Source organism: Hylobates moloch, unplaced genomic scaffold (assembly GCF_009828535.3).
Source record: "Hylobates moloch isolate HMO894 unplaced genomic scaffold, HMol_V3 SCAFFOLD_57, whole genome shotgun sequence".
Lineage (NCBI taxonomy): Eukaryota > Metazoa > Chordata > Mammalia > Primates > Hylobatidae > Hylobates > Hylobates moloch.
In genome coordinates, this window is record NW_026652332.1 from 319,862 (window position 1) to 333,399 (window position 13,538).

General features: G+C 33.6%; 1 protein-coding gene across 3 annotated transcripts in view; it reads left to right on the forward strand.

Moving 5' to 3' along the window:
- LOC116463743 (arf-GAP with Rho-GAP domain, ANK repeat and PH domain-containing protein 2-like) overlaps positions 1 to 13,538 on the forward strand; it is a 183,235-nt gene that overhangs the window by 114,551 nt on the left and 55,146 nt on the right. For all 3 annotated transcript variants that reach the window (XM_058434828.1, XM_032146995.2, XM_058434829.1), the window contains exons 21-25: positions 1,022 to 1,234; positions 4,786 to 4,891; positions 8,426 to 8,573; positions 10,033 to 10,101; positions 12,606 to 12,680. In XM_058434828.1, coding sequence (XP_058290811.1) covers positions 1,022 to 1,234; positions 4,786 to 4,891; positions 8,426 to 8,573; positions 10,033 to 10,101; positions 12,606 to 12,680 — 611 coding nt within the window. The remainder of the gene's footprint in view (positions 1 to 1,021; positions 1,235 to 4,785; positions 4,892 to 8,425; positions 8,574 to 10,032; positions 10,102 to 12,605; positions 12,681 to 13,538) is intronic.

Below are 13,538 nucleotides of genomic sequence, written 5' to 3' on the forward strand. Positions count from 1 at the left end.
TGTTTATGTAAAAGTGATGAGGTTGGATGGGTTCTCACCCAGTGGGCAGGAAGAGAAGAGAATTGAGGAAGGATCCCTGGAATGACCAGTAAGTATTAGATGAGCAGAAAAAGTTACAAGACTGAGAGAGCAGTCACAGAGGGAAGGGAGAAAAAAGAGACATGAAATCCTGATGTCATGAAAGTTAGGGGGTTAAAAGAATTTACAGGGATTCGTTCAGAATGTCAAATGCTGCAAGGAGTTCTCCCTAGATAAAAATTGAAAAGCCTCTAGAAAAAAAAGAACTTTGTTAATATTATTGATGAAGGGTGACCCCAACGGAATGGGGATTAGGCAGAGAAGCAAGATTGTGTGGTCAAAGGATTAACAGGCATGTGAGACAGTAGGAAGAATAAATATAGGAAACTCTGCCTGGTTGTGAAAGGAACAGGGAAAAGAAGCCTGGGAGGAGGCAAGGGAGGCTTTTGGGGTTTGAATTATTGTCATTGTCATCATCACTCTTCCTCCTAACCACTGCTCCTTTTATTTGGTATGGAGCACTTCATGAATTAGTAACCATGAAAAAGAGGTAACCCCACTCTCCATTGGAAATAAGGTGAAGATGAGAGCGTACAGAAATTAATATACAATATGGGGGCAGGAGGTTGATGACATTTATACCAGAGAGCTTCACTTTTGTCAGTGAGAAATGGAGGTAAGATTTTGCTGGGAGACTAAGTGAAGATAGGGCACTTTAAGTAAAAGAACATTTGAAAAAGATACTATGGAGAGCGGGAGGAAGGACTGATCAGGGGCTTGCCAAAAGCTGAGGCTGCAATGATTTGCTCATTAGGTTTACATTTTAAATACTAAAATGAGGGGTAAAAAGCCTTTCCTGCTCATGCATGTTTATATCGTCTCTTGCATAATGATTTCATCATCTTACTCCTCATCTCAACACAAACATTTGTTTTGTTTTTAAAATATCAAACTGGCTTTTGAATTTAGACTTTTAAAATATAACTTTTTTTTAAAAACAAAGGTTTAGGATGCAAATTTATCTATCAAAAGAATGGTGATCCTTTGCATATAAGTGAACTTCTGGAGAGTTTCAAAAAGGATGCAAGAAGCTTTAAATTGAGGGCTGGAAAACATCAGCTTGAAGATGTGACGGGTGTGTTGAAAAGTTTTCTCTCTGACATTGATGATGCACTGCTTACTAAGGAGCTCTACCCATATTGGATCTCTGCTTTAGGTAATATTTATACAGATATATGTAGATATATATGTTTGTGTGTGTGTATATATATATATATATAAAATAGATCATAATACATACTTGCCTTTTAATACTTAGACTTTAAAAATCTTTGATAAGCTGAAATTTTAATTGAAAGAAACAATGTACATAATGGCTTAGAACAGAAATTACATAAATATCAATAGCTGTTTCTCTCTGCAAGAGAAATTCAAAATATTCACTAAATCCTTTGGTATATACTTAGTTTTCAGTGGATATCTTAGTGCATACTTTGCTTCAACTTTGGAATGTTACAGTCAAGTCCATGTGTGCTACTAATTTCTCATTAAAAATAAAATGAAGCATTTACTACAGGATTCATTTTGCAAGATTTCACCTATGATTCTTTTGCGTTTCTTCTATTACGTGTTCTACATCTTTAGTGTATATAACAATTTTTTTAACTTTTGCTTCATTTATTCTAGATTCCATCTAATGAAATAGAGTTTTGTTTTACACTGTAAGAAAAGCTAATTAAGAGATGACCCTAGAAAAGGAGTTTATTAAATCCCTCATGGGTCAAATTAATTTAGTAAAACCTGTTTTTAATCTCTGATGATTTAAAACAAGTCCTTTTATTGAAACATTACAATAACAAAGACTTAAATATAAGCATTGCCTTTAATTCCATGTTTTACTGAAGCTACTTTTATTTTTCCATATTGTAGTCCTTTTCTCCACTTTTATAATTTATGTATATGACATTTTTATTTTTATTAATAAACCATAAGCATTTCTCATATATCTATAATATTTTACAAATGATAATTTTCATTTCTCTTTTGTTCTAGGTTTTAAAACTTACTTTTGAATTTTTCCATAATTATAATATGTTTGTCTCTTATATATTTAATCTCTTTCAAGATTTGGAAAATGGCTTCTGAATCTGGTCACATGGCATTCCTCTATTGAGAAGTAATTTTCCTCATTGAAAGTACTTGTTTAATCTAAAACAAGTGATATATTTAAAGAGATTAATGTTGAAAATTATCCCAAGAATGACCCTAGTTAGTGTCAGCAGAAGTAGCATTATAATGAAAATAAAGCTTCTCACGATATAACTACCTTTCAGAAGTCTTTCATTTGCCTTCTCATGTTTCTCAAATCAGTAGGGTTCACTGTAATCACAAGAAGAATTGAATGTATAATTTTCTGAGATATAAAATACAGAGATAAATACATTGCTTTAAGCTCAGTTACCTTGCAACCCTCATTTTTGTTTTAAGAAAATTGTGTTGAAATGTATGAAGCTGTTTAGAGTATCTCTACTTTAGAGACTTATAATTTGTCTGTATTATAAAATTGGTTATCAGTAGTATGTGGCAAGACTGGGCACAGTGGCTCATGCCTATAATCCCAGCATTTTGGGAGGCCAAGGCAGGAGGATAGCTTGAGGCCAGGAGTTTGAGACCAGCCTGGGCAACATAGTGAGACCTTATCTTCACAAAAAAATAGAAGTGTTAGCTTAGGCATGGTGATGTGCTCCTGTAGTCTCAGCTATTCTGAAGACTGAGGTGGGAGGATCACATGAGTCCAGGAATTCCAAGCTTCAGTGAGTTGTGATGATGCCGCTGTACTCCAGCCTGGGTGACAGAGCTGAGACCCTGCATCTTAACAACAACAACAACAACAGCAACAAATATGTATTTGCTAAAGTTGTCAAATTGAGTGACAAACAAGTCTTCACTGTTGTCAGTCTACCAGAATAAGGTAGTCAGCAGGGGTAGGAGACTGTCAGAAAAGAATGCGTTCACCTTTCACTTGCGTGTGAATTCTTTGAGAATTTATTTGGAGAAGGCTTTGAATACTGGGTCAGGTAAGCTTTAACTCCTTTGCTTTTGCAAACAGTGTGGTTCAGCCAGACCCTTCAAAAGTGGTCATGTTGGGCCTGAAAAGAATATACCAGTACTCTCTGAGTGAATTCATAAAACTCTTTTGAAGTACTGTATACCTGAGGTAGAGAATGCCTTATAGCTGTATACCACCTATATTTATATGACATGCGATCGGTTCTTCTAGGAGGACTGTTAAATTATATGTTTAGTTGAATTGCTCATTGTATTTTCTATATGGCCTGAAATCTTTCCTGAGTTTTACTTTCAGTTTATTTAGCTTTATTTTAAAATATCATCTATTTTATAAGATGTGTGAAAATATGCATACTAGCATGACTTTTTGTTTTAAGCGTAGTAGTGTTAAATTTTAAGGAATAAATGTAAATTCTCCTACAGTTAGAAACTGGATAATGCGAGGATAAATGTTTGGATTATACTGGGAATTATACATAATTAATTTCCAGTAATGTCTTTGAATGTAATTTGGGTGTTTCCCCCTCTTTCTTATAGAGAGTCATCTACTGGTGCACTTAATTCAGTACACTCATGTGTATGGTTATTGATTTCATGTACAGGCTAAATCAGTACAAAAGAGATATCACTTGCACTTTTGAATAGTAGTGCACTTGAAAACTGTGTCATACAGAGTTTCTTACCTAGCCAGGGATCCTAATGTCCTTTACAAGTGACTTTGTGCTTTTAAGACATCATTAGTGTGCTGCTGATTTTCTGTGAATAGAAGAGGTGAGGCTAAGCAAGAAATAAAATAGTCTTGTTTCTAAAGATAGTTGCGAATTGAGAGGAAATAATAAGTGCGGTCTCCTTGAGTTACCAAGTCAGCACAAGTGATTTATTTGAAGAATGATCTATTTCCACTTCAGGTAGTATAGGCTAAACTGTCACTGCACGCCCTCTACAGAGAGTCTAGATCTTTGGGGGTTCCTGTCTCTAGTTTCTCCAGATATTTGCCTTCTTGGAGTTAGGTGAGTGGAGGGTAATTCCTTCTCATCCTCCTCTCTATAAAGCAACAAATTTCTTTTCACGACCAAAGCAGGAGGTATATCATCCTCTAAATCCAGATTGTAGTTATTAAGGCCTGGGCTTGACTTCTTCCATTGCATTCTCACCTTTTCAAAAGATTTGAAAGTACCCTTTACCTGGATCGAAGGGGTACTGTATAGTTCATAGTTCCAGGATGGTTCATAGCTTTGGAAAGATTTTTATAATTTCATGAGAAACAAAAATCAGAAATGTCATTTTCAAATACAAATGATAAAACATTTCCATAGCCAGAGTTAAAATACTTTTGGCTTAACTCTTCAGTTTGTACTCCAGTTTGAGTAATTGAATGTATTCCTGTTAAGTTGAAGTTCAGTATTCCATGAAGTAGAAGATAAAAAAATATAATCCCACCTAACCTTCTATTTTAAAAGTTCTTTATTTTAAATTACAAATTATAAGAACTAGAGCACATAGTGCTGGAATGTTATGTAAATAAATGCTTTTCCAGATTAATAGGCAATTACTTTAGAACTTTGAATGATTGTCTGCTGAAACCTGATTGTATCACTTATTAAAATGCATTTGTTTGTGACTATTTTATAATCCTGCTGATAGACAAATTCATAACAGATAATTAGTTTAGATCTCAAGATTTTTTTTTCCCTTCAGATACGCAAGATGACAAGGAAAGAATTAAAAAATATGGAGCATTTATACGTTCTCTTCCAGGGGTCAACCGAGCAACACTAGCGGCTATCATTGAACACCTGTATAGGTGGGTAGATGAATGAACTTTTCTAGACATTTCAAACACAGCACTCAATAAGTCATTATTTCTTATGTGATTGTGAATCTTTCTACATATCATAAGAACTCACCTTGGTCTCTCTTTCTGTAATTGTCACATTTACAGATAAATAGCACTGGGAATTTCTTAATCAGAAATAATCATATACAGTGTCCTCAAATGCATCTGATACATAAGCAAGAATTTTAAAACTCACTTGGTTTGGAAGCTGGAGAATAAAGGATGTGCAGGGACCAGAATTCTGTAACAAGAATCTGTCTGTGATGACAGCATTTTCTCATGGTGGACATTTCTTTATTATCAGTTTATATCTTACCTGAGCTTTATGTTTTGATATCAGGCTATTGATCCAGTGAGGAAATTTTAAAAATCAAAAACAATTTTCTATGTCAAGGCATGAAAGTCTCCTTGCATTTGGGAAGATATGAGGAATATAATGGTGACTTTACAAATGAGGTCTGAAGGATGAGGACATTTGAAAATAACCTTTTAAGTTAAAACTAGTTTTTTTTTTAAATCTTAGCAGGAATTATTACAAAAACTTAAATAAATATAAATTGTGATTAAGGAATATATTGTATCTCCCTGAATAGATGAAATACTCTCTTGAATAAATTTCTATAAAGCTGAATTTTGCTAAAAGTACCTTCTTTGCAGTCTCCATTTAGAAATCTTTCACAATTTGCATTCTTTCCTCTTGTTCTTTTCTTTCCCAACCACTACTTCTCGTTTATGTCAGCTCCATTATTGTAAAACTGATTTTCTTATTGCATCATACAAATATAGTCTACATTATATAGTCCTATCTCTATGCCTATGAGATGTTGAGACAAACTTTAATATAGAGAATTTTAGCGTGCAGCATGGAATTATAGAGGATAAATTGAATGATTCCTTGTGTGTTATGGTCCAGGGGATGCTTCTATGCTTCAGATTTAAAGGGACATGAACTGGGCATGAAAGAAGAGTATGAGAGATGAGTGAAGGATAATGTCTGGGACATAGGAGGACTAGAAGATGAAAGAGTTATAGTTGGCTGGCAGGAAGTTGTGGAAGGCTTTGTAGGTCATGCAAAAACATTTGGATTTTATCCTTTAAGTGATAAGAAGTAACTGATCAAATGTTTTAGGATAATAATCCCTATGATGGTATTGTTAGGGAAGATGTAGCATAGGGACACATTAACTAGGAAACGGTTTTGTTGAGTTTCTGGTGAGAAGACCTGGGGGAGAAGGGACTGGGCAAGCTGAATATGGAACACTTGGAAATGTTACCACCTCGGAGCAGAGAAGTAAGGGAAGAAAAGGAAACACTATATTACACCTATTTTGTCCCAGAAACTAAGGCAGCCACTTAAAGACAAGAGAGGTGAAAAGTACCAAAGGGGATGATATTGAAGAAGGAAGTCTCAAGAAATGCAGGAATGTCCTTAAAGATAACGTCCTTAAAAGATTGAGAAGTAAATTTGGATGAGGACAAGTTGATTTAGCATTTAATTCAATCCCTACCCTAGCTAAAAGAGCATTTCCTGCATCAGTAATATCCTCTTAATTCCATTCACCAGGTGTTTATCATGCACCACAATATGATTAAAGAGTTTCTGACTGTGAGATACTTAGATTCTAGTAACAGAGACAGACATGCAGATAAATGTTCCAGATGTTTACAGTTAAGCGTACTGTAAAAGCATAGACATTGTTTTGAGAGGAGAGTTCACAATTATTACATCCTCTTCTATTAAATTCCAGTTCCTTTTGCATCTTGCAAATCATGTGTGATGATTGCACTTGCACCATCTCTGCTATGCAATTTTGTATTTTATTATGAATTCCCTACATTAGCATATATATTGCTATCATATTTATTCACCTTTTCTTGTAGCTACCTGAATCTGTGTTCTTCATAGATGGGAATGTCTAGCTTAGTCTTACTACATTCATTTGATAAAGTTACTATATTCATTTGATTGAGTGTGCCACTTACAGTTCTCATCTGTTACGTTTTTAGCAATGTAACTTTCCCTTTCTTAGGGATGATGCTTCAGGGCATTGTTTTGGGTTTTTTTGGTAAACTTTTAAGTTCAGGGGTACAGTGTGTAGGTTAGTTACATAGGTAAACTTGTGTCACAGGGGTTTGTTGTACAGATTATTTCCTCATCCAGGTATTAAGCCTAGTACCCATTAGTTATTTCTCCTGATCCTCTCACTCTTCCCACTCTTCACCCTCCATTAGGCCCCAGTGTATGTTGTTTGCTATGTATTCTCATCATTTAGCTCCCACTTATAAGTGAGAATATGCAGTATTTGGTTTTCTGTTCCTGTGTTAGTTTGCTAAGGATGTTGGCCTCCAGCTCCATCCATGTTCCTGCAAAGGACATGATCTCATTCTTTTTTATGGCTGCATAGTATTCCATGGTGTTTATGTACCACATTTTCCTTAGTCTGTCATTGATGGGCATTTAGATTTGATTTCATGTCTTTGCTTTTGTGAACAGTGCTGCAGTGAATATATGTGTGTCTGTATCTTCATAATATAATGACTTATATTCCTTTGGGTATACCTAGTAATAGGATTGCTGGGTTGAATGATATTTCTGTCTTCAGGTCTTTGAGAAATTGCCACACTGTCTTCTACAGTGGTTAAACTAATTTATACTCCCACTAACAGTGTAAAAGCATTCATTTTTCCCGACAACCCCTCTAGCATCTGTTATTTTTTTTGACTTCTTAGTAATAGCCATTCTGACTATTGTGAATGTGAGATGATATCTCATTGTGGGTTTAATTTTTTTAAATTACTTTGTACTTATTCATAAACAGTTTAATAACTCTTTTAAGACCCCAGTGTTATAGCCTACTGATTGAAAGAGTTGACTCCTTTGTTCATTTCTGTTCATTACAAAAAGCCATCCTTAGTTATATCCAAGAAAAATGTAATTGCATTTTAAAGTAGTCTACTTTGTGATAATATTTTATTTGGAATAACTGTATGGACACATGGGCCCTGATATTCCTTCTCATTTGATTTCCATTTTCTGGAAAATTTAGCCCAGCTTTGCACCTGGAATTTGGAACTGTCAATTATATGTCTAATGACCTACCTTTTTTGCCTGCTTTCTACGTACCTCCTGCCCCATTTCCTCCTCTTACGCTGCAGCCCCACAAGTCATTTTATGCCATTCTGCAAGCATACTTCTATGCTTTGGCCACAGGTTGTTTTATAGTTTGCAATTGTTTGAATATGGTCAGCCCTTTCTCTAAATCAACAATTAAGTATGACTTTGTAACTTTTACTAATCTGTTTAACAGTACTTTTTCTCATGTTCTTAACTAGATTATAAGCTACTTAGAAGAAAGAACCATGTGTTTTTAAGTCACCACTTTATCTTTTATATCAGAGAATTCCAATATTGGTGTGTTTAAAGATTGATAAACTGGCTTTCTGTTCTATGAAATTTCCAAATAGAAGTGTATCATAATAAACTATGCTTTTCTCTGACAGGGTTCAGAAATGCTCAGAAATCAATCACATGAATGCCCATAATTTGGCCTTGGTCTTTTCATCCTGTTTGTTTCAAACGAAGGGACAAACTAGTGAAGAAGTGAATGTAATTGAGGACCTAATTAATAATTATGTAGAAATATTTGAGGTAATTATTTTGTATCCTGCCCTTGTTAAAATGGTTATAATGTCACTGTTTGCCAACAAATATATATGTTTTAGGGTGTTATTATTCAGATCTTTATTAATATTTAGAAATACATAAAATAAGGAATAGTCTTTTTTTAAATTATAGATACAAGTAGCTTTTAAGCTATAGTCATTATTTAAATTTGGTTGCATTTAAAACTTTTTACCATCTGATGTCTGTTTGACAGAATATTTCTATTTATAGGATTTTTGCATGTGTTTTCTTTTTCTTCATGTGTATGAATTATATCTACTTAGAAGTATGAAGTTATAAAATGAACAATTCATTAATAAATACCAGACTCTTAAATTCTGCAGTTGGAAGCCCTTTGGTTTTTTCTTTTGGTTGTGTCCCCAACTGGAAACAAATAACATTCTAAAATATTATTCTATGGCGTTTTACTAAGTCATCTATTTTAATTGACTTTTTAATTTTCCATTTTATAAAGTCAATATTTTCATGTTTCATCAGAAAACTGTTGGAATAGGCATGATTTCTTGGTTCAAAGAAGTAAAAATGGAGGAAATAAGCCCAGAATTCAAATTGGTGGATTTGGGCAAAAGGTCCAGTTCTATTACATAACTAGTTCTAGCACCTCAATTTTGTCATTTAACCTTTTGAATATTCCCTTAAATGGTGTTTATGAGTCCAGTTGTTTTCCAGAAGTATGGCTATACCACATGAAGTCAAGAGGATTAGTGTAATTGGTTACCATTGTAGAGTTCTTACATTCTTATTATAATCACTTACCGTAAGACAAGAAAGAGGAGCTATTTTAATAAAACAAAATATCACAGTCTGTATCTTAATTCACATAGGAATAGACACCAGATCGTGGGATTTTCTTTACTCTTTGATCTCCTCTTTACTACTTTCTATATGTGTCCACTGTTTTTGATCAATAGCAACTTCTTTGCAATAATCTGATGCTGAGAAAATAAAGATTTAGAAAAATATGATGTGTGGCTTTACATTCTGTCTCTATTTTCTGTATTTGTAGTTTTCCATTAATAAAATGGTTATCTTCATAGTTATGTTAAGCTTAAACTTTACCTAAGTGATGGAAATAATAAGCACCTAATGAACATTTCAGTTTGATAAATGAGCTTTGTTTCTCAACCTACATAAACTTAAGCCAGTCATCAGATCCTTTGCTTAAGTTTCCTAAGAAATAGGACTTCCATCAATGCAATTGCAGCCTGAAGTAGTATCATCGTAAAATATTTTGAACTTTAGGATACTTTATCTTGTTGGCTTTATTTCCAACCTAGCTGTGTGAGGTCGTACTGATTCCGATGGCCATTCTCATTTATTTTTAAGTTGTTGGTATTTAAATTCCTGAAGATTACATGAGGATGAGTGTCATCACTCTTCGTATTCTACATTATTAGAATGTCCCGAATTATATTTTAAACAGGTTAAAGAAGATCAAGTCAAACAAATGGACATAGAAAATAGCTTTATTACCAAGTGGAAAGACACCCAAGTGAGTAGTAATAGTTAGATCTCTAAAGAATTAAACAAAACAAAAACTTCCATTGTAAGTAAAGACATTTGCTGTGTGTATTTTCAAGTTCCTATTTTAAGCAAAGTAAAAGTAATGAGTGAAAAAAAAAACTAAGTAAATTGGTTGTGTAATTCTGCAACCTGATACATATATGCAAAATATGTTAATGTAAATTTTTAAAAATAGAAAATCAGTTTTAATTTACCTTTCAGGGTTTTCTTTATAAAATCAACTTTTGTGTATAAAACCATGACTGAAAATGCTAATGGATTTCAAAGGAAGCATTTAAAACCAAAGATATACTTAGAGTAAATTGAAAATTCAGACAGCCTAGTGATTCCTTCTATTGTTATTTTGAAACTATAAATTATTTCTTATATGCTTTTGCTTTGCATGCTTTCAGATGATTGTATTAATGGAATGCATCTAATGTGATCTTTGTAACACATTCTAATTTTTGTCCTAAGTTGACTTTTCTATATCCTGTCCTGTTTTCCTCAGTCATATTATACTGGATTTTTGTGTTCCGGTTGCACTATGCTTGTTTAGTGAATATCACTGGAATTTCTTAAGGTTAATGATTAATCATCTTCTAGTAACTGGGAGTTAGAGTGGATTCAGGGTACCAATATAAATGATAGAAATGGATCAGATGTGCTCTCTTTACAGATACATAATGAGGCAAATGCTTTTTTGTTAGTCAGACACCAAATTCTCCTCAGTCCTGAAACATCCACAACTGACTAGAGGAGTCATTGAAACTGTCATTCCATATAAAGAAAATAGAGGAAGGCCTAGATCAGTACTAATACTATGATATTAATGAATTATTTTCTCCATTTTGACCCAGAGTAATTATGCAGCTTCCAAAGGAGTTAGCTTTAACCTTAAAAAATCTAGGTCATTATCAATTATCTTAAATTCTCACTTTTCTTGGGAGCGGGGAGGAAGACTTTAGTCATGAAATAAAGGATTGTGTGAGGCTGAGAGATAACCTTTGACCACACTATCTACATTGTTATTAAAAAAGTTTGAGTATCCTTTTGCATTTTTTATCTTTTATATTCATATTACAATAAAGAAGTTTTGAATGCTTTCAGTTCAGTCTGTATATGTAAGTAAAAATAATAGTATTTGGAAAAGATAAGTAAAAGTCTGGGAAAATCTGTTTTTTTACATAAATTTTTCCTCTAATCCATTTAAAACTGTCTTCTGGAGTTTTTTTTTTTCTGACATTCAGTCTCTTTGTCTTACCCCTGTTTGAATTTCTTACCTATTCTTCTTTTTTATTTCACGCTATGAGTTCTTTGTATTTACTTTTTTAAGTTTTTTGTTTTTTTAACTTTTTAAGTTTTAAAATGTGTCCTTCCTGGAGATCTGTTTTTGCAAACATAGTGAAAAGCAAAAGTGTCAACTGTATCTTTTCCTTACTGAAATGTATCTGTAGCATTGAAAGTCAGGAGGAAAAACTGGAAATAAGCTTTTCTAAGCCTGTAATGCCAGAAAAATTAAGGAACTTTTTCAAAGTTCATCTTTAATGTTTTCCCCACAAGTTTACTCATTAGATTTTATGCTGAGGTGAATTTAATTTGAGAATGATTTCTTGATTATGATCTTTTTTATTTAAATCAGGTGATATTGTTTCTAATTGCTTACATAACTTAAGGGAACTTCTGAAAAAAGTTACTCAAAATATTTTTCATAGATTCATTTGGTTCTTTGTTAACCTTCTATACTGTTCATCTGTATAGTGATATGATATCATAAGGCCTTTTATTTTCAGGCTTACATCTTCTTCACTTTGTCTGTCTTTTGGGATATAATAATGACCTAAATTAGTACTTAATTCTTGGCCAAAGATAATTAAAAACTTCTTTTTATTGTCTGCCACATTCCGTGAATGACCTCACTTTTATTTTTCTTTCTAAATTTATGTTATTTGTAGTTTTAATATAGCTCTGACCTAGTTTATCCTCAAAGTTCAATTTTCGGGCATATCTTCTCTTTAAAAACGTAGCAAGCCGTATTTTGCCTTTTAAATATTGGTATCATGCACACATTATAGCTTGAAGCAAAACTTCATGTGTTTCATTTCCACCCCTCATTTTGTTTATCCTGTTAATGTAGGTGCTGATGGCTCCTACAACTTCTGTTTTCGCAGCCAGCATGTTTCCATTGTAGCTAGATTCATTATTTTAGGAAAAATGTAAGGGTATTTGAGGGCACTAAGCTCTTGAGTAAGAGATAAAAAAGAAAATCATTGTGATTGTTGTTGCTGATTGTAACATTTGTGTAAATGCCTTGTCCTTAACCATATCTGGAAATGGGCACATCATGCTTGCGAGCAGGGGAATTGAGCTTGTTTCATTCATTGTTATAAAATATTCAGAAATATGACTGAGGCTTTACAACTGTCTTCAGTTTCAAATGTGTGTTTTTACAACATATTTATCTGTGTTGTTTCTACCTCTGCCCTTTTCTAGGTTTCCCAGGCTGGAGATTTGTTAATTGAAGTATATGTAGAAAGGAAGGAACCTGACTGTAGTATTATAATTCGGGTAAGTTCTAAAGGTGGATGTAAAGAGGACTGTTGGAAGTCACAGATGTTAGCATTATTTTATATACTTTGAATTTTCCATTATTATGTTTTATGTTACCTCTCCAGTTCAAATGACTGACAACATAGACTTTTTATACTGATATCCCCCAGCAATTCTGTATTTTGATCGTTTGGAAAGAGAACATCTTATGTGGTTTGGATTACGTGTTAAGATTTTCTTGTAGGATTTTAATGGTACAAGAAAATCTTAACACGTAATCCAAACCACATAAGATGTTCTCTTTCCAAACGATCAAAATACAGAATTGCTGGGGGATATCAGTATAAAAAGTCTATGTTGTCAGTCATTTGAACTGGAGAGGTAACATAAAACATCCTAGGCAATACCATTCAGGCCATAGGCGTGGGCAAGGACTTCATGTCTAAAACACCAAAAGCAATGGCAACAAAAGCCAAAATTGACAAATGGGATCTCATTAAACTAAAGAGCTTCTGCACAGCAAAAGAAACTACCATCAGAGTGAACAGGCAACCTACAGAATGGGAGAAAATTTTTGCAACCTACTCATCTGACAAAGGGCTAATATCCAGAATCTACAATGAACTCAAACAAATTTACAAGAAAAAAACAAACAACCCCATCAAAAAGTGGGCAAAGGACATGAACAGACACTTCTCAAAAGAAGACATTTATGCAGCCAGAAAACACATGAAGAAATGCTCATCATCACTGGCCATCAGAGAAATGCAAATCAAAACCACAGTGAGATACCATCTCACACCAGTTAGAATGGCCATCATTAAAAAATCAGGAAACAACAGGTGCTGGAGAGGATGTGGAGAAATAGGAACACTT